Raw genomic sequence first — 24,014 nt, 5'->3', positions numbered from 1 at the left:
CCCAACACACACACAACCTGTCAATTATCTTTGTCTCCTGATCAGGCTCTGACTTGTAAATATTGTCTTTCTCTTCTCCTTAATGTCCTTTGCATGGTAAGTTATTTCAGAGCAATTGCTTTTGTATGAATACAGGAAGACAGTTAAAAAGACAACCTTGTGGCTTGGGAGTTGATTGACTCCAAATAATATTACCTCTTGGATATCTACTCTCTCTACTTAAGCCTCAGTTGCCCTTACTTCCTAGATCCCCAAAAGCAGGGTCCCAATGAGGAACTGGATGGACCTAGGGCAAGCAGTGAGCTATGTGCTACCCTGGTATCGAAATGGGTCTGGCTGAAGTGCTATAATGCTTAACTATGTTAAGAGCTTGGTCATGGACAAATTCTGTCATGATCCAAAAGTATTAACTAGATTTGGACCCTGCTGGGGTTATGAATGATTGATCCAGCCTGAGCACTGTAGTCTGAGTCTGTGGCGAGATGTCCCCAGGAGAGTCACTCTATCAGCCGAAAAGTGTCTATTGCTGTGTCCATACAAAATGGTAAATATTAGGAAGCAGAACAAAAGATGTTAATTAAGTTGCAGGTCTAAGGAGAGGAGAAACACACCTTAAGGGCTGTTTTGTCCTTGTGGGCTGCAGGTGGTCAGGAAGTCTGGAAAAACGTTTCTGATTGCACTTCCCGTGGGGAGACATGGTTGGGGAGGCGTGGTGAGAGGATAAAAAAGAGCCGCTGTGGGGAGAATGGGATTGATTGATTGAAGGAGAGGGAATTGAAGGAGAAGGGAAGAGACAAGGTTATGGGGACAGCAGAGCGGGGGGCGGAGAGAGAAAGAGAGAGAGAGGAGACATACAGTGGGAAGAAAGAATTGCATTTTTAGAGATAGGCACAGAGAGATAGAGGGTTGAAGAGAGCTGGGAGAGACAAGAGATTGAATAAACGGCAACTAATCAGCAACCAGCTTGGCCTTCATTCTTCCTTCATCCATCCAAGGCAACAGCTGTCTCAGGTGGAGAAGTGACTCCAAAGCACCAAACACAGGCAGCAAGAGAGAGCCGCCCAGAGAGCCTGAGAAATCCTTTCACATGTAATCCCCGCCTGTGTGAGGGGTTTACACAGCCCAAGAGGGGGATTTTCACAGCCCCTCATGCATGTGGGATTTTCACAAATATATAATATTATATACCAAAACATTTGTGTTGACCTAAAATACAGGTTTTTCTTTGGATTTAAAAATAAATAGTTGTAACAATTTTTTTCATCCCTTAAAACACTGTGATCCTCAGGTACTGAACCATCAAGGTACTAAGGTTCTTTATGATTCCACCACAGGAAAAGTGAGGAATGCAGAGTGTGTATGTGTGGAATATTTACACATATGTGAAGTATATATGTGCATATATGTGGAATATTCACATATGTGGACTATATATGTGTGCATATATATATATGCGTATATATCACACAATTGTCTATTGCCTGTTTCTATAACCAGAAATTGAGACACAGTCTGACTATCCTCACCAGGCTTCAGGCTAGACATCAGCTGGGCTGTATTCTCATCTGGGCTGTATTCTCATCTGAATGCTCTACTGATGGTTTATTTCCTTGTATGCCTGTGATTGACTTGCCAGTTTCTTTGCATTCTGCAATAGGGGGGTCACTCAGCTCCTAGTGCTTCTCTCCAGTCCTTTCCACAGTGTGTCTGTGTGGCAAAGCTATTTGCTTTCTCAAGGTCAGCAGGGACTCTCTCTTTGGGCAAGAAGTCAAATAGCACATCAAAGGATATTACCTACCAGGGTGTGAATATTTAAGGCCTCCTAGAATTCTGCTAAGCAGAGGGTCTTTAGCAAATGTGGCAATGGCTTGCTCTAAGCCAAACTCTACTGTATGCATTTCATGCAAGATTTAATACTTTTGAAGTAGGCTGTAATAATATATTATTACCCCCAGGCTACACTTGAGGAAGCTGATCATCAGGAAGGTTAGGTAACTGTGATGAACAGAGGCACTCCATTCTGTATGCACAAAGGTTGCACCATTTTTATGAAACATATTCATTTTTTTTGTGTGTGGTTTATTTAGATAGTAAGTTGCTTACAAGGCCACTGCTAACCAGACACGGATCAGGGCTGAAATATCTGGCTATCAATGCTGGGCAGATGCTTCCTGATTTGAACTCTGATTGGCCAATTTGATTATCAACACTCCCAAATTATTGGTCAGTAGAACAATAAATGGCAGGCTTCTGACAGCCCCTGTCAATCTCGGAAGGAACCTCTGCATCTCCTCCCAGTCTGCAGTGTACTTGGGACTGGTGTGAACCTCTGGATCTCCACATTGTCGCCAGTGTGCCTGAAACTGGACACTCTGATGTGACTGAGACAGCGCCACTGGCAATCCTCATCCCTCATGTCGAGTGGACTCGAAGACCCTGCACTAAGACTGAGGGCATCTAAAACACATCACATAAGAGAGCCTGAGTTGTAGCTTTAGTTAGCTAGAGGTGGAGATATGATTTGATATGTTGTATTAGTTATATGAATGTTCTTACATTTGTTTACATATATATGATTTGCTTACAGATATATGATTTTAGTGGTAATATTGATTGTGTAAATTGTTATTCAATAAATTAGAGATGTCGAAACATAGTCTACTTGCCTCTATCACACTTGTGACATTAACAAAGCCAATATCCACAAGTGCAGAGTGACACACTTGTGTGCTCACAGAGGGTGGTGGGAAGACTGTTAAGCACAAATAGTTTTCTTATTATTTTTAATTGCCTTGTAATTTTTTAAATATCATTAGCCTGGTACCTGGGCTGGAGTGATAGCACTGCGGGTAGGGTATCTGCCTTGCATGTGGCTGACCCAGGTTTGACTCCTCAGCCCTTCTTGGAGTGCCCAGAAAGCTACCGAGAGTATCTCACCCATATGGCAAAGCCTGGCAAACTACCATGATGTATTTGATATGTCAAAAACAGTAACAACAAGTCTCACAATTTGTTGTGAGACGTTACTGGTGCCCGGTCGAGCAAGTAGATGGACAACAGGAGGACAGTACTTCAGTGCTACAGACTGGTACCTAATCAAAATTATATCCTGCCTGTTAATCCCAGAAGTATTTAGTGCTTCATCTCCTTGTACAAATAATAAACAAGGGGACTTTAAAGCCCTTTAAATACCTTTAGCAAACTCTAGTTGAGTTGGATCTCAAACCTTAATATTCAACAGAATTACCAGAAGGGCTGAAAAGCAGATTAAAGGTTCAGAAGTGTTGAAACCTAGATTAAAGATCCTACCTCCAGAGTTTCTGATTTAGATGAGGAACAGCAGCCAACAATTTACATTTCTAACAAACCTTCTAGGAAAGTGGGACTGGGATTGTCTTTGAATACCCTGAATTATAATAGAGATTGTCAAACTGCCTGAAGCAGAAGTTTCTGGGAAATCTTGCTTTGTATTGTTTTGTTTTGTTTTTGGAGCCATTCCAGTGGTGATCTGGGTTTTTTCCTGGCTCTGTGCTCAGGGATGGTTCCAGGTGAGGTTCGGGAGACCTTATGGGGTACCAGGAATTGAACACAGGTTGGCCAACATGCAAGGCAGGCACCCTACCTGCTGTATTATCTATCTCTCAGCCCAGAAATTTTTTTTGGGGGGGGGTGGAGCACACACCTGGCAGTGTTCAGAAACTACTCCTGATTCCATGCTCAGAAGATCACATGCAGTGCTAAGGATTCAAACCAGAATCAACAGGATGCAAGGCAAACATCTTAACCCTTGTACCATCTCTCTAACTTCTTGACATTCTTAATGAATAGATTAAATCAACCAGCAATATGACTATTCAGAATTTCAGGGGTAAGAGTCTGCATTTAATTCTTCCCAAGTAATTATGAAACATTAAAGTCACAAATCCACTCCGCAATGATTGTGACCTCCATGCTCTCTTGCTTGGCCAAAGGTGCTTGAATTTGAAAAAAAAATTACAAATAGTATGCAGCTACAAGGAAGGATGAAATGATGCAATTTCCTGTAACTTGGATGGATCTGGAGGATAGCATGTTAAGTGAAGTAAATCAGAAGAAGAAAGAAAAATACCAGATGACCACATTTATCTGTGGGATATAGGACAGCATGACAAGGGAGTGCCAAGAATAAAATGTGGGCAAATATTTGGCTCTAGATTGTAGAAATTAAATGATAAAAAGGAGAGAAATAAAGGTGTTGGAATATTGTACACCTGAAACTCAATCACAAATAATTTCTTAGTTCACAGCGATTTAATTTTTATTAAAGTTGCCTCTACACTGGCAGAACTTTACAAGAAAAAAATCCAACTTCATCCAAAAGTGGGCAGAAGAAATTAACATAAACTTCTTCAAAGAATAAATACAATGGTCAAAAGGCACATGAAAAAATGCTCCACCTCACTAATCATCAGGTAGATGCAAATCAAAACAACAATGAGATAACATCTCACACCATAAAGACTGGCACACATCAAAAAGAACAAGAATAAACAGTGCTGGCACAGATGTGGGGAGGAAGGGAATCTCATTTATTGTTGGTGGGAATGCTGACTGGTCCAGCCTATTTTGGAAAACAAGATGGGCATTCCTCAAAACACTAGAAACTAAATTTCCATATGACTCTGCAATACCACTTCCGAAATATACCCTAAAACCCAGAAAAACCATCTGCACTTCTATGTTCATTGCAGCACTACTCACAATACCCAGAATCTGAAAACAACCTGAGTGCGCAAGAATAGATAATTTGATAAAGAAACTATGGTACATCTACTCAATGGAATACTATGCCACTGTTAATGAAAAAATGAAGTTATGAAATTTATTTATAAGTGGATGGACATGGAAAGTGTCAAGCTGAGTTAAACGAGTCAGGAGGGACAGATATAGAATGACTGTACTCATTTGTGGGATATAGAAAAAAATAGTATTAGACTAATATTCAAGGCCAGGTAAGACAGGAGCCAGGAGAATTGATCAATGGTTGGAAGCTTGCCATAAGTGGGTGGAGGGAGGAAGGGCATTTTGAATAGAGAAGGGACCAGTATGACAATAAGGGCTAAAAATGATCACTCTAGACGAGAACTGAGTGCTGAGAGTTGGTAAAGAGATATACATGATAAGCTTTCAGTATCTGTATTGCAAACCAGAATGCCAAAAAGCAGAGAGAGGGAGAGGGAGGAGAGAGAGAGAGAGAGAGAGAGAGAGAGAGAGAGAGAGAGAGAGAGAAGGTTCCTGTCATAGAGGCAGGCAGGGAGGGGCAGCAGGAAGGAACCTAGGGACGTTGGTGATGGGAAATGTACACAGGTAAAGGGGTGGGTGTTGGAACATTATATGAATCTCAGGGTGATTCAATAATAAATAAACAGACAAATAAATATATACCTCTAGTTTTCCCATCTTCATTTCTGCCCTGTCCCCTACAATTTCCACTGAGAATCAAGCCCCACTTATTCTCACGGGTTTTCTCAGACTGAATCTTTCAGTAAGGCTGACAGAAATATTCCCCTTCCTCTCATAAATGTTTAATTAGTCCCACTACATTTTCAAACCAGGCTTTCATCACAAAAAGCCAAGAAAGACTTTTCATCCCCAATAAGTACAAGTGCTGCATATTGATTTGTTATTTTCTGAAGAAAATGCAGGGGGCAGGACGGGGTGGGCTGTGAAGCGGGGTGCAAAGATCCCATGGGGAGTGGGTGGGAAAGTATTGTGAAATAGACCTAAAATAGAGCAGACTATGGAAAATTCCCCCTCACATCTTTCACCCTCCAAGGCAAGACTAGACTTACCTCCTTGCCACATGGGGGAGCGGAGCTCTTGTCCTCCCACCTGACATTCCTGTCCCTGAATGTGCACTCTGCCTTTTGTGAGCTTACAGTCTATGTCGTAGATGTTTTTGTTGCTGTGCTGAGGGTTACACCCAGTGGTGTTGGTTGAGGGTCTGGAGGTGCTTGGTGAAAGCCAAGGTCTCGTACCTGGTAAGAGTGTGGTTTTTCTTGACTCAGAAAGAAAGGGATAGACATAGAAATATTGCATTCATCTGGGGAACATAAAGTAACACAATATGGGACTAACACCCAAGATTGGCCGAGATTAGTACCAGGAATTTTACTCCATGGCTTGGAGGCCAACCACACATACTAGGGGAAAAGGGAGCTCAGATAAAGAAGGGAACACCAAATAAAGGTGTTGGGAGGATCCTTCCAGGATGGGAGAAGCATGCGGAAAGTAGATTATAGGCTAAACATGATTGTCACCCATTGCCTCTTTTGCAAACCAAAACACCTAATAAGAGAGAGAGAGAACAAAAGGGAATACCCTGCCACAGAGGCAGGGTGGGATGGGGGATGGGGGGGTGGGAGGGATACTGGGATCCGTGGTGGTGGGAAATGGGCACCGGTGGAGGGATGGGTATTTAATCATTGTATAATTGAAACCCAAGCACAAAAATGTGTAAATCTGCAACTGTACCTCATGATGTCTCACTATTAAAAATTTTTTAATAAAATTTTAAAAAATGAGTGTGGTTTTTCCATCTTTAGCCACATCCCCAGCTTCAGATTTACAGGTATGTTTATTACCAGGCATCCCAGAGGGAGTGAGGCACCAAAAGTGGTGAAATGACCACTGCCAACTGTACTGTAACCAACCTTCTAACACACACCGAATTTTTGTTGCTGGTTGAAGAAACAGTATAATGAACTGGTATGGCCACAACTCCAAGCAGGGTTTGAGGATGCTTGGCTACTCTTTGATTATCTCACATTTAAAATCACATCTTCATCTAGAATTCTGTAAAATGATCTGCCAGGCCTTATCAACTAAACTGAACCTATAGTGTTTATTCTTCGACGGGTCATGAAACTCAAACGAGATACTCATAAGTTCTACCTTTTTTAAAAATGGAAAAAGAAAAGAAAATCACTGAAGGAGTAACTTTGTACTTTCTCTCTTTGGTCTCAAGAAACAATGTTTAGGGCTGGGAATGTGGCTTGCTGGTAGACCACATTCTTTGTGTGTGAGGCTTTTTGTTCAATCCCCAGAACTGCAAACATGCAAAAAATACCATATTTATTTATGTTTCCCCCAGGCTCACAAAAGTCCTTGACATCTCTATCTTTATGTTCTGTAGGACCAATGTGGGACTCAAAATTGCAGATTCTGCCAATTCAATCATTTTTGCCACGCAGGATGTAGCAATGGCCTGTTTCACTTGTGGATGTGTCCATGATCAGTAAGAGTAAAATGCAGTCTCTTAGTCTACCAAGAGACAAGATAATAGCATGGGTGCTTGTTTGCAGGGCTCGGCTCATTTATCAGTAATCAGGCAAAGCTGTGAAGTCTCTGCCCGCTACCTTCTAGCCTCAATACAGTTCCAAGGTTCTATTCCCAAGTGCCAGTGACCACAAAGCAACTTTTGTTTAAATTGAGGACAACCAGAGTGGTACCACCTGATAAATTGGATTTTTAATGAACACTCAGGACTCAGGGGAAAGAGCTATTTAAGCTAGAGCCTTCTTAGCCAGAGCTGTCAAAACCAAAGAGGAAAACTTGGGCCTCCAGCAACAGACTTTGTGCAAGAAAGTATGTACTTCTTTAAAACCCTTCAACTTTCTCATGACTTTTTCATTATCCTTAAAGGTGACAGGCAACTCCCTTGTGCTAAAGCAGACCAGAGGTCTTTCTGGGCCACAAGACAACTTAGGCAGTGAGTGTGTGTGGCCAGTGCTTCAGACCAGGCCTCTGAACTGCCATGGAACAAGCTGGTAGACCTAAAAATAAACACAGTCTTCATATAAAAACAAAGTCCAGGAATTCTGTTTCAAGCAGAAAAATTGATGAGTTGCTAAAATGTGGCTGGAGCCTTCTTCATCTAAATAATTCACTTTCTGCAGGCCTGCTGAGACAAAGTCTCTTTTTCTGTTCTTCGATTCTACTTCACTGCTGCTAACCCATATTAGAGATTTATGGGTGGGTAGCATCACCTTCTTTAGGCCCTAGCTTCTTAAACAATGGGTCGTGGGGCTGTGTCACTGAACATGGGGCTTGCACAACAGTTGTTTTGAAATAAATTGCCTTATGATTTATGATCCACAGATGTTTAATTTGTATGTCTGTTTTACAGAGCTATAATATACCCAGGTTCAGTCAAAACAGGGGTTGGGGAAGGAAGGGTCATGAGAGGAAAAAAGTTTACAAAGTCTGTCTTAGACCACAGTGATTCTCCTAGAGATTCAACTCCAGATGAGAATGGACACATTCCCTTGTTCGCTACAAACTATACAGTCTTAACATCTCACACAGCTGGAGCACTGGAACTACCATCTCCATCCAAAACTTATATGCTGCATTGAGAGTTGTGATCCCCAGTCCCATTCAGAAACTTCTCTCCAGGAGACTCATATTCACCAGGATCAAGCCTAAAGGTGGTCAAAATGATTTCACCTTTCCGGGAAGCAACTAGACTCTGGTAGGGACAGCAGGCATTTGTCGTCTCTAAAGAGCTGCTGAATGGAGAGGCAGTACCAGGGGCTTGAGGACTGGTACATTTTAGAAGCTTCCCCCAGAGATGGGGGCTTGATATTAGAATAGTCCAGTACACCGTGATGTCAGTCTAGATCATTCCAGTGTGCTGCCTCTACCACCACACACACATACACACACACACACACGTGCGCGCGCACACATGCATGCAAGCACATGCACATACACACATACCTCCCCATAGGCACTTCCCTAAGTTCTGTCTGGGTCCAAGTTCTGGACAGGGATCTTTTCTGCCAGTCCTCATTGACTTAATATTAAAATTAGGCCTCAGGACCCACTCTGCCAAACTCCCGGCACAGCTCAAAGGAGGCTTCCCATGATCTCATTGTAGAGGGACAGTCACTTGATCCCTGACATTAGCAGGGGGGTACAAAGCACATCAGCCTCCTAGGAGCTCCAGATGTGAGGGCCACATAGGCCCCATGTCATGGTGGAGATGAACTCCCAGGAGAAGATTCCAGCTAAAAAAAAAAAAAAACTTTTCAAGATTTCATCTGCCATCGATAGGAACACAACTTAAAGAGAGGCTGGGGCAGGGGTGCAGGGAATACTATGTACATCCTCCTCTAAGTGAATAGCGTGAGAAAGCTCATCCTCAATACTCCACATATCACCTTGGAGAGTGGGTGTTCCATTTCACAGCAGCCTTCACAACCAGCTGGTGAGATTTGTTTCCAAAGTGTCACAAGAAACACAACACAAATTCCTGGTTAGTTTTCCCAAGCATCCCTAGGAGTGATTTGTAATAGAAGAGAACTTTAGAGGAGAAACTCAGCTCTCTCCTGGTGGTGGGACACCTATGGCCACAGAGGAGGCAGGTTCTGACCTAGTTAGATCCTGTCCTGTCTGGCTTTAGCAATGCCTAGCTGCACAAGGCAATTCCCAGGATACTTCAAAGTGAACGCCTGGTCTAGTTCCTGAAGCAAGTGGGATAATAAGAAATAGACTTGAGGTCTATTTCTAATCATCTGAATGAAAGGGCTAAGTGTTAAGTGGGAGCAGGACTCAGAATTAGTCAAAATCCAAGATACACAGTGAGGAACCAGGCCAAGATATAATGAAATTGAGAAGTGGGCCAACAGAACTTGAGCCAGTCCAATCACATCAGAAACGCTGATGCATGAGCTAAATCCAGCCCCAGAGGGCTTTAGAATTGTCATTCCCTCTACAAATTAGCTTCTTCCATTAACCAGCATTGATATGTTCAGCCTTCATCCCTCTGACAAACAACCCAATACACTGTGTTACACATTTTTTTCTCTAGCCTTGAAATTTTGAGAATGTCTTTCTTTTTCAGAGAATATTGTGGGCTAAAATAAAATGCTATAAAACATTTGGAAATATAGTGGGTACATCAATACAAAACTAAACTCTCAAAAAGTAAGTTGTATCTACCATGCAAAGTCAGAAAATGGTTCCCCCAGAGACTTTCTAAAACTCATACATGTTATGTTATCTATAAAAGAGTCTCTGCATGTGTCATGAAGGTATAAAGCTAATATTAGATATTTTAATCTGGATTATCCAGGTGGGCCCTGAATGCTATTCCATATCTCCCTGTCGCACTGTAGCACTGTAGCACATCAATTTGCTCGACCAGGCACCAGTAACGTCTCACAACAGATTGCAACAGATTGTGAGACTTCTTGTTACTGTTTTTGGCTATCAAATAAATCATGGGTAGATTGCCAGGCTCTCCAAGAGGGGCAGAGGAATCGAACCCAGGTCGGCCATGTGCAAGGCAAAACCCTACCTGCGGTGCTATTGCTCCACATGTCTCATAGAAGAAAAACAAAAGAGGTCATACAGAGAGAAGAAAAGGAGTTACATAATCATGGGGGTAGAGTGAATGGGAAGTATCAGATATAGAAGTGGCTGAGCATTTTCCATAACTGACACACTAATTCTCAGATCTGAGAAATGTCAATCCCAAATAAAATAAATTAATTTAGATCCCCTCTTAGGCAGAGCTTCCAGGACAAAAACCATGTTTTGTTTTATTGTTTTTCAGTGCCAGAAATTAAATCCAGAACCTCACTTAATACAAGGCAGATACTCTATTGCTGAGCCACATCACCGAGCCACATAACCAAGCCAAAACTTTTTTAATTCATAGAGAAAGCCTATGGAGAAATGATTCCAGGACAAACTGAGACCAGAAAATAGAAGCGTCGCACCCATAATGATGAAAGAAACATACAAAACCTCGAAATCAATTACCTAGCTGATCACATTCAATATCAGTGACCAAAGAAAAATAAACATTTTGAGATTTTTCCATGGAGTCCCTCCCTCCCCACTGTGGTGTGCTTTGTTCTCCACTGTAGACTGATTCCAAATATGTTCATCTCATCTATTACTGACATGTGTCTAGAATCAGATTCTTCTCCAAACTTTGAAGAATTTTGAGTTCTCCCTCCAATAGCCCCTGCTTAACGGCAGTGGAGATATTACCTAATAAAGGTGGGGAGGAGGTAGACAGGATCTTATCCTAGGCAATAATCCCTTTGCCCCACTGTTGTAGATTTCTGATATGCTATTCTATAGCATCCTAGAGCACCTCACAACTCTGTCTCCTGCCTCCCATCCTCTGTTACTAGATCCTTCTTCATCTGAGCACTAAGCAGGTGGTATCCTTCCTGTAACCCCAGAATTTTCTATTTCCCATGAAAGATTTGTGTCTTTGAAATCCTTAACGGGTAGCCCCTAGGCTTTTTCTGACCAAAGACCAGGAGCTCTGACCTCTTCCTGTTGCCTGGTATTCCTGATTGGATCTGAAGTCACTCCAGAGATTCAGAGGGACCCACAACACAAATTCCTTTTCAATCTATCTCTCACCTTGAAATCTAATTCAAGACTCTGACCTTTTCAATCTCAATTTCAATTTCAATTTCAATGTACCACCAAACACTTATCTCAGGCCTGGTTATGGTCTTTTTTTAAATCCCTCCTAAGAATTGACTCTCCTCCAATGCCAAGCCACCCCTATGGATCCCAGGATCCAGAGACATCTTCAGGGCAGTCCCTTTCTTCAAATGTCCTCAACTTATCCTCACTTCCAGGAAATGATGATGACTTCAGGAAGATCAAAGAAAAGATTTTAGGTTTCAAAGAAGTTCTAAAATGCAGTAAGCTTGGGTTCTTGACTGCCCTTATGGTGTGACTTTTAAGGCTTTCCATTTTCTGGTAGCACCCCTCTGTTTATAATCTCAAGTCAAAAGCTAGAATGCCTTGAAGTCTCAGGATTTTGTCCCTTCTGTTTTATTCTGTTCCCTATCTGCTGCCAAGTCTTTTCCAGGTTCTCATGAGTAATACAGGGTAGAAAACACCAATAGCACAAGTAGAGTGCATTTAGCACTGTCTAACTAGTAGACAATATCACCAAACAAGTTCTGAAATTCTGGAGATTGATTTGTAAGTTGACAAGACCACAGTTAGTTTTACTGGGAATAAACAAGAACGGTCGTTGGACCACCCTCTAAAGCTTTTGTTTTATTCAACGCAAGTAAAGGGTTGGAATATCACAGATGTTGCAAGAATTTCAGCAATTGAAACAAGAGCCCTGTTGACAGGATGAAGAACTGACGCCAGCATTTGAAGTCTGGTGGTCCACAGGACCGAACTGACAGAGTCTGACCCTCCAGAACTTGACGTATTTCATTTCATAAAACACAAATATTGGAATATTTCAAAAGAAAATCAAGACTCTAGATTTCTCTTAAAGTGTAGGACTGGCACCATCAGTAATACTCCAGCGTACCATTGAGAAAAGGAGTCCATCAAACCTGGCCTGTCTAATCTAAACCAACTATTTGTTCCTTCCGTTGTCTTTCTTTTTCTTTTTTTTATTTTATTTTTTTATTAATTAATTTATTTATTGAATCACTGTGGGAAAAGTTACAAAGCTTTCAGGTTTAAGTCTCGGTCATACAATGATCAAACACCTCTCCCTTCACCAGTATTCATTTTTCAAACCAAGACTTATTCCAACAAGATTAAATGTTCAATCTTTGTTTAAGCAGTATTTGAATTTTATTTTTACAGCTGTCCCTGAAAAAGATCACATGACCAAATAAAGAAACTATGGTAGATGTACACAATGGAATACTACTTTGATGTAAGAAAAAATGAAATTATAAAATTTTTTGTCAAATGGATGGAGCTAGAGTATATCATGCTGAGTGAAGATATTCAAAAGGCAGAATACAGACAAGAACGATCTCTTTCATATGTGGGATATAAAGTAGCAAATAGAGCAATAATAAATGCTCAAGACAACAAAATCCAAGAACTTGTCTTCAGTTAGGAAGCTTACCATGGGGTAGGGGGAAGGGGCACTGGGACAGTGTGGTGGAAGGAGGATATGGTGCTGGAATATTTCACAGGTGAAAACCCACTATTAACAGTTTGTAAACCATGATGCCCAAAATTTAAAAAAAATTAAACACTTTCCATGTATTAACTCAGTCAGCCAACCCTATCAAGGAGGTAACTATCTATTTATTTGGCAGGTGAGGCATGCTTTGACACAGAAAGATTGGTACATACCTAAGGCTACAGAACAATGAACAGCAGAACAAGGATTTGAAGCCACACGGGAGCCACCAAGTCTATGGTAATAACCACATGCCCCAGTCTCTAATGAGTGGGTCTTTGAGAATCTAAGTCAGTGAAACACTAGCTGCTACTTCTCCTGTAGAGACAGAGGGAATACTTTGCTGTTCACAAACTGGAACCCTAGCACACACTGTCTGTATCAATGTTTCCGGACCCAACCTGTTGCTGTTGCTTATCCTGAAGAAAACACACACACAGACACACACAGACACACACACACACACACACACACACACACACACTCTAACTGTATCTGGGAAGTGCTTGAGGTTAAGGCATGACTCACAGATGTTTCTAACAGTACCTGCATGCCAGGGAGGTTACCAGGAAATCTAAAAATATCCTATATGGGAGATGGGGGCAGGCAAGGACGCTGGAAGATCAAATGAACATCTAATTGCCATCACATTGTCCATTATCTCCAGCAAGTAGAAGCCCTTCTCTTTAAGATCCTTGAATTAAGAATACCCAATTTGATTAGTCCAAGGCACCATTAGAACAAATTGTTTTACCTACCACCTTTGATTCCATAAGCTAACCTTCATGTTGTAAAGAATTCTTAGGAGCTAGAGAAATAGTACAGCTGGTAGGGCACCTGCCCTTCATGTGGCTCACCTGGGTTCGACCCCCAGGATCCCATATGATTCCCCAAGCAATGCTAGGAGTAATTCCTGAGTGCAGAGCCAGGAGTAACCACTGAGCATCACCGGGTGTGGCTTACAAAAACAAAAACCACAAAGAATTTATCTTCAGAAAAAATAAATTAGATGGAAAATTTTGCTTTGCCAGACTCCACAAACACCATTTTATTGTGCTGAAAGATTCTCATGAGAATGATAACCATATGTAAAAGGATTACTGGTTTAGTTTAAAACAGACATAGTACATCTTACTGAGGAACACTGTGATAGTGCGAATATCATATGAGTTTAGAGAACTAAAATATGACCAAGACAATAGGTCCTAATCCCAGGAAGATCAGTGTCCAATGAGGAAGGTGCCAGTAAACAGGAATCACAACACAACACACTGTGGATAGTATTGTGCAATACACAGGAGATACACAGAGGTCATTCTCCCTTTAAGCTATAAACAGCTGAAGGGTGGCAGTTGTCCTCTATCATTGGTCATGGCAGATTTCAGTCATTCTGAAATTCAGAGACAGGTAAGTCTGTCATATGTTTGAACTCCTCCTCCATGGTAGAATTAATTTATGGTGCATATGAAGGGCTTTCTGGGTGGCTTCTACACTAAAAGACCCAGATCATGCAAAGCAGCAGCAGATCAGGAGCTAAAGTCTTTTCCCCTTTCTGTCTTCTGCTAGCTTTTATTCCCTCCATTGAGTTGGGCCTATATTCATGCAGTATCAGCAGAATGATGATACTATTGGAAATCAGTATCATCAGAGGACAGCTTAGCAAGACAGAGCTGGTTCAAGAGACAAAACCCTAGGATTGGAGAGATAGTACAATATCTCTGCAAGTGAGGCATTTGACTTGCATGTGGTCAACCTGGTTCAATACTTGTCACCCCATATGATCACTTGACTTCCCATTACTCATCAATTTGCTCAAGCGGGCGCCAGTAACACCTCCATTCGTCCCTGTCGTGTGCTAGTGTAACCCAATGGCATCTGTTCGTCCTAAGAACATGAAGAGCCTCAAACCAGTAAATACAATGAGTCACCCCATAGGATTCTCCATAAAAAAATTTACATGATTGGGCATACATAACAATGCACCAATAAGACTATATTTACAGAAACAAGCAGTGGGCCAGTTAAGTGCCAGAGCCTTGGTTTGTTAATTGTGGTCAAGTCAGCCACCAAATAGCTAAACTACATTGGAATGAGAAATAAAACTTCATGCATTTCCATAGTTTCATACAATATCACAATTCCACTAATACCAGTTGAGTCAGAGTTATTATTTCCACCCATGTGCAATTATTCTCTTGTGAGACTTACCCCTATTCTCTTATAAGACACACTCTAACTTAATGTGACCTTTTATGTTCAGCCCTTCTGTACCCACCAAGCATCCTAGACTGCTCCATCTCTCAGGAATCAGCTTCTGGCACATGAGACATTTATCCTTACAAAATATTAACCTCATCCAGCACCAGGGACCACAGACTTCAGATGTTAAAAACATAGGCTTGCACATCTGACTAGGGTTTTCCTTCTTCTTTCACTGTTTCCCTGCTCCAACGTGCAGGCAACATCCAAGCATCTTTTCTGCTTATGGAATTTGGTTAAGTCTTTCAAAACTAAATACTGTTTAAACAGAATGGGAGACTAACACCCAAGAACAGTTGAGATAAGTGCCAGGAGATTTGCTCCACGGCTTGGAAGCTGGAAGCACATGCTTGGGTAAAAGCAGCTCAGATAGAGAAGGGAACACCAAGTAAAGGGTGTTTGGAGGATTTGCTCGGAATGGGAGATACGTGCTGAAAATAGACTATAGACTGAGCATGATGCCACTCAATACCTCTATTGCAAATCACAACACTCTAAAGGATAGAGAGAGAAAAAGGGAATGCCCTGCCACAGAGGCAAGGCAGAGTGGGGGGGAATGGGGTGGGGGTGGGTGGAAGCGTTACTGGGATCATTGGTGGTAGAGAATGGACATTGGTGGAGGGATGGGTACTTGATCATTGTATAACTGAAACCCAAGCACAAAAGTTTGTAAGTCTACAACTGTACCTCATGGTATTTCACTAATGAAAACTTTTTTTAAAAAGACCTAAATACTGTTTATATAAAACATATAGGTAGATTCATTCAGAAAACTGAATCATGAAATATTATAAAATAGTTGTAAGGAATGATGGAATTATACAATTTGCTCAAATATGAATAGAACTGGAAGTTAACATACTGAATGAAGTAAGCCAAAAGAAGGACAAACACAGGATGATAGCACTTACATATGTATGTAGAGTAACTGGATGAAGAAATGAAAGGGTTTAAAGGGGGGGGGGGATGCCTAGATCACTCTTGACCCTAGAGTATAGGAGGAGAAGGAAAGAGCTAGAGTGATGGGGAAGGGGAGAAGAAATAGATGAGAAGCAACAGGGGCAGGGGACAAGAAGAATCAGTTATATGGGTGGTGTTATAAAGAATGCTAGAGCTAAATATACAAACCATAGAGTCAACAGCTAAAATCATGAGACCCAAACTTCAATAAGCAAACATAAAAGATAGGAATGGACCCGGGGGGAGGGCGGGGGATGTAAAGAGAGGGAACCTGAGAACATTGGTGAAAGGAAGTTGACACTGGTGGTGGGATCAGTGATAGACCATTGTTGGTCAAAAACCCAACTATGAATAACTTTGTAACTCACGGTGCTTTAATAAAAAAAAATTGAGGGGGGGGAAAGAAAAGATAAAGAAAAATTTTCATTTCCAATAGCATTAACACCAAATAAACTACTGGGATAATTAAAAAACCATTAAAATTAATCAATAAAAATACAAAATAATAGCATAGCGAGTAGGGTGTTCACCTTGCATGTGGCCAACCCGGGTTCGATTCCCAGCACCCTATATGTTCCCCTGAGCACCACCAGGGATGATTCCTGAGTGCAGAGCCAGGAGTAACCCCTGTGCATCGTTGGGTGTGACCCAAAAAGCAATAATAATAATAATAATAATAATAATAAAGTAAAAGTAAAGTAAAAAGTAAAGGTCCTCCCGTTGATCATCGATTTGCTCGAGCGGGCCCAGTAACGTCTCCATTGGAGACTTTGTTGTTACTGTGTCTGGCATATCGAATACGTCACAGGGAGCATGCCAGGCTCTGCTTTGCAGGCGAGATACTCTCGGTAGCTCGCCGGGCTCTCCGAGAGGGGCGGAGGAATCGAACTCGGGTCGGCCATGTTGGCTGCGTGCAAGGCAAACGCCCTACCGCTGTGCTATCGCTCTAGCCACCAATAATAATAATAATAATAATAATAATAATAAACATAACATTAAATAGTCAGCTTTCTGTATTTCAATTTTTCACCATATACTTTACATTTACCACTTCTGACAACCTTATCTCCGTTGCGCAAAGACTGTGCCTTTATCTCCCAGATTCTGTGGCTCCTGGCACAGGCAAAGAAAGCAAGCCAAAGGTGCTCAGAAATTCATGTGGTTGATTGTTCATTAACATGAACAGACATGGAATAGACATGATGACCACAGTTGTAAGTTCTGGGAGCTCTGTCGTAAAACTCATACATTGAAGGTTTCTTTTGTGAAACCATGGACTAGAGAGTGGGCTGAAAACCATTAGCATTTGCTCTCAGTTCTTCTCCCCTAATTGAATGGGTCTTTTGACTTCAAGGTTAGTTATTCCTCTTCCAATTCCCTCAGGGAGAGTGCTCTCCCTTGAGACAGTTGGTCATTAGTATTCCATGTTCCTTTGCTCTCTTGAAATAAAGGATTTTTTTTTTAAGGAGACAGAGGATCTCATGGCCTGATTTCATCCTCAGTGCCTCAAAAGCTTTGAGAATAAAGCCACAGGGGACAGTGCAGAGGCACTTCAGAAATCAATCTGCTTTTCCACAATAGCTTCAGAAAGAGGTGTGAAACCTGGTCCAGGAAAGCCTCCAAGTCCTCTTTTTCATGTGGAAGTGGAGACAGCTAAGCCATTGCAAATCTGAGTGTCCAGACACATGGAAAGGAAGATCTCTGCCTTCTAAACAAATCGGAATCAAATTTCAACTGGAGAGTTTTGATGCTTGAATTTTCTAGAACTGAAAATAGCAAGCAGAGTGACCCATGCAAAACTATTTGCTCATCCCCCCCAACATCCCCAAAACACATACACATTGGTATTAATAATTAAAAGTATTAATAATAATTAAAATTAATAATTAAAAGTATTAATAAGTACTAATAAATGCTTGGTACTATACTATTGCTGACTAGGTGCTAGGCACTATTGTCAAGCTTTCCGTGTAGTATTTGATCTTTGCAATGGCCCTAGGAAGTAATGTGTTTATTCCCACTTATGAGACAACCCAAAGCACAGAGAAGGTAAGTACGTTGTGAAAGGCAACACAGCTGGTAACAGTGGATGGAGGGATTCAGATAAAGGCAGTCCAGCAACAGCGACCTCGTTTAGCTTCTCCACAAGCTATGCTCCTGTGCAAATACATCCTACCTTTAGCAACCAGCCAAGTTGTCTCCTCTGTATTGTTAAACCTACAGACACAGAGGGTGAGGTCTAGATAGAACAGAGGCAGTCCTGAGTCCACTTTCTTGCTTTGCAGTGGAAAGCCTAGGGAAAGGTTTAGGATGCATTTCCAAAGTCATGCAACCATCCAATAAAAATGTCAACACCAATTCTGGCAGGCACATTCCTAACACAGTACCTATTCACCACCTTCCAGAGACTCCCACCAAATTGAACAATGAATATTTTCATACCGCCAGAAACATTGGCTAAACACATGGTCCTTTCCCCAGTGATGCAAATACCCTGTGAGAAAGCAGGGAACCAGACATTAACTTATTGTGCGACTTCCACATAATCACAAGTGAGGGTCAAGCCCCGCATCTGTCAGCTCCACCACAAGGACAACTTGCACCAAGCTATTCACCCCCTGCCTGGTTTTCCTTGAGAACAAGTGCACATCCTAGAAAGATGGCTGGTTCGAGGTCCGGCTGCAACCCAACCAAATTTCCCTTCTGTGGGAAAATGTGAGCCTCGTGGAAAACAAAGTCATGAGTAAAGACTAGTAAGGAATCACCGGAGCAGAGCCAAGAGCTTAGCAGAGCTGCTCAGGACAGACACAGTCACAAGACCCTAGGTGACACTGACAATGGCCCAGAGAATCACAATTTTAAACCCCACCACCCATAGCAGCAGAGTGAAGCAAGCTGGGAGAATAACAACAGGTGCAAAATTGGTTCCTGCTCCCCCCTCGCCCCTCCTCCCCCCACATACACATAACAATCATGGCCATCCTGCCACTGGGCCACCCCCTGGACACACTCTCCCTCTAGGGAGTCATAGAGAAGACCAAGATGGTAACCAAATTGGAGGCAGAGGGGTGGTACTCATTGTCCTGGCGAGTGGCACATCCACCCTTATGGCATGTCCTAAAAACTTTACATTTTTCACTCACTGAATCTACATTACAAAGGACATCAAGGGACACAGAGAGCAGAAACATACACAGGCCCCTACCTTGGAGGGGAAAAGGGGGGGGGGGGGGTGGAGACCGTGGAGGACACGCTGCTTCCCGCCCACTGGCTTCCTACCTGCTTCCATAAGTTGGCACTGCTGGCCGAAGACGTGGGAGAAGGTGACGGGGCCTGTGGTCTTAGTGGAAGTGGCCACTGTGGACTCCATGGCTCCTTCCTGGTCTGGGGTGTTGGTCATCAGGCAGGGGAACTGGCCCTTCAGTGTGTCCGAGAGCAGGAGGTCATCGCTGAGGCCAGGACGGACCTTCAGTCTGGGGCTCCCAGTCTCTTCTTTGAAGATTCCCTGCCCTGCCCCCCGACTCCTTAGAAGCTTTCCCCACCCCCCCACCCCCAAGTTTAATCTCCCGCTCTCCAATCAAGAGGGGGAAATGCTACCCTATAGGATTGGGCAGATAGTACACACTGACAGGAGTTCAATGCAAAGGGGGAAATCTAAGTTTTACCCAATAGGAGTTATTTCCTCTCATCCGGGAGGGGTAACAGACTCTGAGCACCACTTTGCCTTCTCTGGGGCCACCGGGAAGAAGCAGGATCCACAGAGCCGCTCAGCCTCCTGGCCGGCAGGAGAGAGCTGGAATCCCAGCCTCGTCCCAGCACCAGCTGCAGGAAAAGCGTTGGGTCCTTCCTTCCAGAGAGGACAGCGAGAAAGGAGGCTGCCCCGGGCTCCCGGGGGAGCTGGCCCCGCAGGTCCTCGGCTCTGGCCCTGGTCTCCGGTCTCCCGGTGTCTGAGCGCTGCGGTGTGCACGCCCCAGGGTGGCCAGATGCAGAGGAGGGGGACAGCGGGAGAGGCGGGTAGGTGCAGCGCTGGGACTCGGCAGTTCTGGAGGGAGGTGTCCCTGGATCATCCTTCACTCTGGACGTCTTCCCCTTCTTCCCGAGTCCCCCTCCTCTCGGGGCTGTGGGGGAGGAGCATGGGACCCGGTTAAAGAGCCCCTGCTCCCAACTCCTGCTGCAGGTCTCACAGTTGCTGTCACCCTCTTGTCCGTGGTGCAAAAGGGTTGTTACTTAGAGGTAGTCTGAATTCAGAGGGAAGTGCTATCTCAGCCTGGCAGGCACCCCGCGGCTGTAACCTCTTCGTGCCCACAGCCCAGGATGTGCCAGGCATGAGAGAGGAGAATGCCAACAATAAATTCCAAAGATGAAGAAGAGAGGTGGAGGAAATATGCCAGATACAGCCCCCGGGAGAATGCTGTGACAGAGAGGAGCTGAGGATTGCATCTTGATCAAGCCTCATCTGGGGGGGGGGGGGGGGGGGAATCATCAGTTTCCCTGTTCTAACAAGGAAAGGGGCAGTTTGTTTGCTGGTTTGGTTGTTGTTGTTGTTGTTGTTGTTGTTTCTACAAAGGAGAAAGAGAAGGGAAAAATGCCATTACGTGATTGCAACAGCTGTTCCCATGGGTGCTGGATTTTTACTCTGCTATCCCATCTGCTGATCACAAAGGCATCAACTTTAGAAACAGATGTTGTGGAGACAGAATTTGGGGTACTTTCTTTGGGGATTCCACCACAACATTGGCAGAATGCTGGCAATCACCCCTTAAGAGGCAATACATCTACCAGGAGAAAGAGAACAGCATAACCAGCAGCAACCACCAAAGTACCCATATCTGTTTCTCCAGAAGGACCTTGACTGAAAGCCATTTGTCTATTGGAGGTTCCAACTGATCTGTGGGCCAGAAAAGCTCTCAAATGCCAGGAAAACCTTTTCTGTTAGAACTCCTTGCCAGCAAAGACATAGAACCCAATGTCTGGAAGGTCACCGTGGATGAATTAAGAAAGCAAGTCAGATGAAGCCTTGAAGTACTTGCAACAGTTAAGTGACATCACTTCTTAGCGTTGATGGTTTGAGAGAATTTGAATAACTGAGCCTCCATTTCTTGCATGGAAGATGTTCTTCTCCAAGTCATGAAATTGTAGGTTTTCAAAAATCATTCTGACAATTGAGCTCTAAGTGACAACTAGGGTCAGGAGAAGACCAATGCTCTTGATAACCACAGAAACACCCCACCCCCACCCCCTACCATATAGAACAGGATGGATCACCAAATAAATAGTTTCAATAATGCACCCTAGCAAAGCACTAAAAGAAGCTCTAAAAAGATCTAAGTTTTGGGGCTGGAGCAATAATATAGCAGGGAGGGTGCTTGCATGGCTCCCTGTGCCCATTAGGAGTGATTCCTGAGTACAGAGCCAGGAGAAAGCCCTGAGAACCACAGGTGTGTGTGTGGGGGGGGGGGGGGGGGGGGACAAGGGGAGGTGCAAGAAAAAATACTAAAAATACCCACAGTGGGTTGTAGAGATTTTTTAGGGCAGTCATGGATACATGACATTATTCATTAAACCCAAGGACTGTATGACTTCTACTATGAATATGGACTTTGGGTGGCAATGATGTGACCATGTAGATTAATTATCTATAACAAATACACCACACTGGCAGGAATGATTATGGAGGCAGGCTGTGCTTGTTTCAGGGGGAGGTAAAAAACATGTACCCTGTGAATCAAAAACTGCTCTGTAGGAGATTGTCCCCCAGTTCCAAGGTCGGGATAGTTCCCTGGGCATAAAATGTTGACATGCTTACTAACTGTCCTTAATGTCTCTGTCAACTTAAACAGTGGTATTGGGAGTTAGGTTGGCTAAACAATGTTGTATTGAATAACAGTCCAGCAAGCTTTTGAGCTCACTCATGGCTGCCAGGGTGACCCTAAAGCTTGACAGTTCATGTGTGTTTGTCTCCTTATGGGTCTGTCCCATTCTCAGTGACTGACAACCCATGCATTGAGGTAAATGTGCCATCAAATTCTGCTCTTTTAAAAAATCATTTTGTAGGGGGCTGGAGCAATAGCACAGCGGATAGGGCATTTGCCTTGCACGCAGCCAACATGGCCGATACAGGTTCGATTCCCAGCATCCCATATGGTCCCCTGAGCACCGCCAGGAGAAATTCCTGAGTGCATGAGCCAGGAGTAACCCCTGAGCATCGCCAGGTGTGACCCAAAAAGCAAAAAAATAATCATTTTGTAGATAGAGTGTTTGAAAAGAATTTTTATTTACTTTATGAATTTATTATCGATTTATAATTCTGTGGAATTTCACGAGATTTAGCTCTATTCATCTAATTGTGTGTAGGTGTCACCACATCTACAAATTTTTAGAAAGGGGATGGGGAAATATTGAGATTTGTGAGATTTAGAAAAACAAAAAACATTACTAGGAATAATAGAACACACATATGTATATACATGTACATATATATACATATATATATTACACTCAATTACTCTGACTTTACATGGTCCATAATTACTCTTACAATTGCATCTTATGATCACCTCTGGAGGGCTGGAGCGATAGCACAGCGGTAGGGCATTTGCCTTGCACGCAGCCAACATGGCCGACCCGAGTTCGATTCCTCTGCCCCTCTCGGAGAGCCCGGCAAGCTACCGAGAGTATCTCGCTCGCACAGCAAAGCCTGGCAAGCTCCCTGTGATGTATTCGATATGCCAAACACAGTAACAACAAAGTCTCCAATGGAGACCTTACTGGGCCCGCTCGAGCAAATCGATGGTCAACGGGAGGGCCTTTATTTACTTTTACTTATGATCACCTCTAGATATCTCAAGGCACTATTTCATTGTCAGTGAGGATGTTCAGACATAAATGTGGAGAATTTATGTAGTTCTTTTAAGAATATTAAATAGGAACACATTGTTCTTTGCTGTATCTAGCACTGTTCTAAATGTTTGCTATATATTACCTCATTCAATGGTCCTCCAAATGGAACAAGGAGGTTACTATTTTTATTCTCATTGTGCAATAAGGAATTTCAGAGATGGGAACATTTAAGTAATTTTCCCAGGATAAAATAACTGTCAAGTACAGAAATTACTCGATTTTAAAGTGCTTTATTCCATGATACTTAGAGCACATTGTAAGCCAAAACTAGGTAACTTCTTCTTCATGCTGTACAAAATTTCCTAGTGTAATAAAATTCTTGTTCTATTCCAAAATAAAGATGTACAAAACAAAATAATATAATAAGTTAGTTGGGGGTTCCAGGGACATAATACAAAGTTTATGGTGTATGTTTTGCATATGTCTGGCACCACTTTGATTCCTGGTATCACATGGCCCCACAATCAACTCTGGGTAAAGCCCTGAAGGCCCCTGAGCACTGCTGAGTGTGATCCTAGAGACTGGTTCCCACCCCACCCCACCCCACCACCCCCACCATACCACCCCTGCCCCACCACCACTGCCAGGGTGGCCCCAGTTATCCCTGATCCCTGAGGCCCCAAATAGCACTGCATCCTCAGACTCTTGCACTAAGCCACCAGCCAGTTGTCATAGAAACACTGGTGGAGTCCCAGGACCTCCTGAGTACCACTTGGGAAGTCCCTTGCCTCCTAAATAAATAAATAAGTTTAAAGTCTTTGCTTTTCAAATTTCAGATAAGTGTTTATATGCTAATTGGACCTGTAGCTGTCTTCTGCTGGGATGAACATGTTTTCCTTTTGCTCTGGACAACCAGACCATTGCCTTCCACTGCTATATGGTATTTCAGATGCTAAATCTGCCATATTTCACTGTCTGATGTTCCTCAGCA

At 43.0% G+C, this 24,014-nt stretch overlaps 1 protein-coding gene across 3 annotated transcripts in view; it reads right to left on the bottom strand.

Annotated features, from left to right (window-relative positions):
• Positions 1-19,639, bottom strand: part of KAZN (kazrin, periplakin interacting protein) — a 1,209,760-nt gene extending 1,190,121 nt beyond the window's left edge. The window contains exon 1 of one of the 3 annotated variants that reach the window (XM_056122674.1): positions 19,463-19,639. In XM_056122674.1, coding sequence (XP_055978649.1) covers positions 19,463-19,583 — 121 coding nt within the window. In that variant the 5' untranslated portion in view covers positions 19,584-19,639. The remainder of the gene's footprint in view (positions 1-19,462) is intronic. The other 2 variants (XM_056122677.1, XM_056122678.1) reach the window with 2 other exon arrangements.
• Between the last annotated feature and the right edge of the window lie 4,375 nt (positions 19,640-24,014).

The sequence above is a fragment of the Sorex fumeus genome, unplaced genomic scaffold (genome assembly GCF_029834395.1).
Source record: "Sorex fumeus unplaced genomic scaffold, SorFum_2.1 ptg000047l, whole genome shotgun sequence".
NCBI classification, from domain to species: domain Eukaryota; kingdom Metazoa; phylum Chordata; class Mammalia; order Eulipotyphla; family Soricidae; genus Sorex; species Sorex fumeus.
Note: the sequence above shows the minus strand (reverse complement) of the source record. Positions and strands in the feature narration are given on the sequence as shown.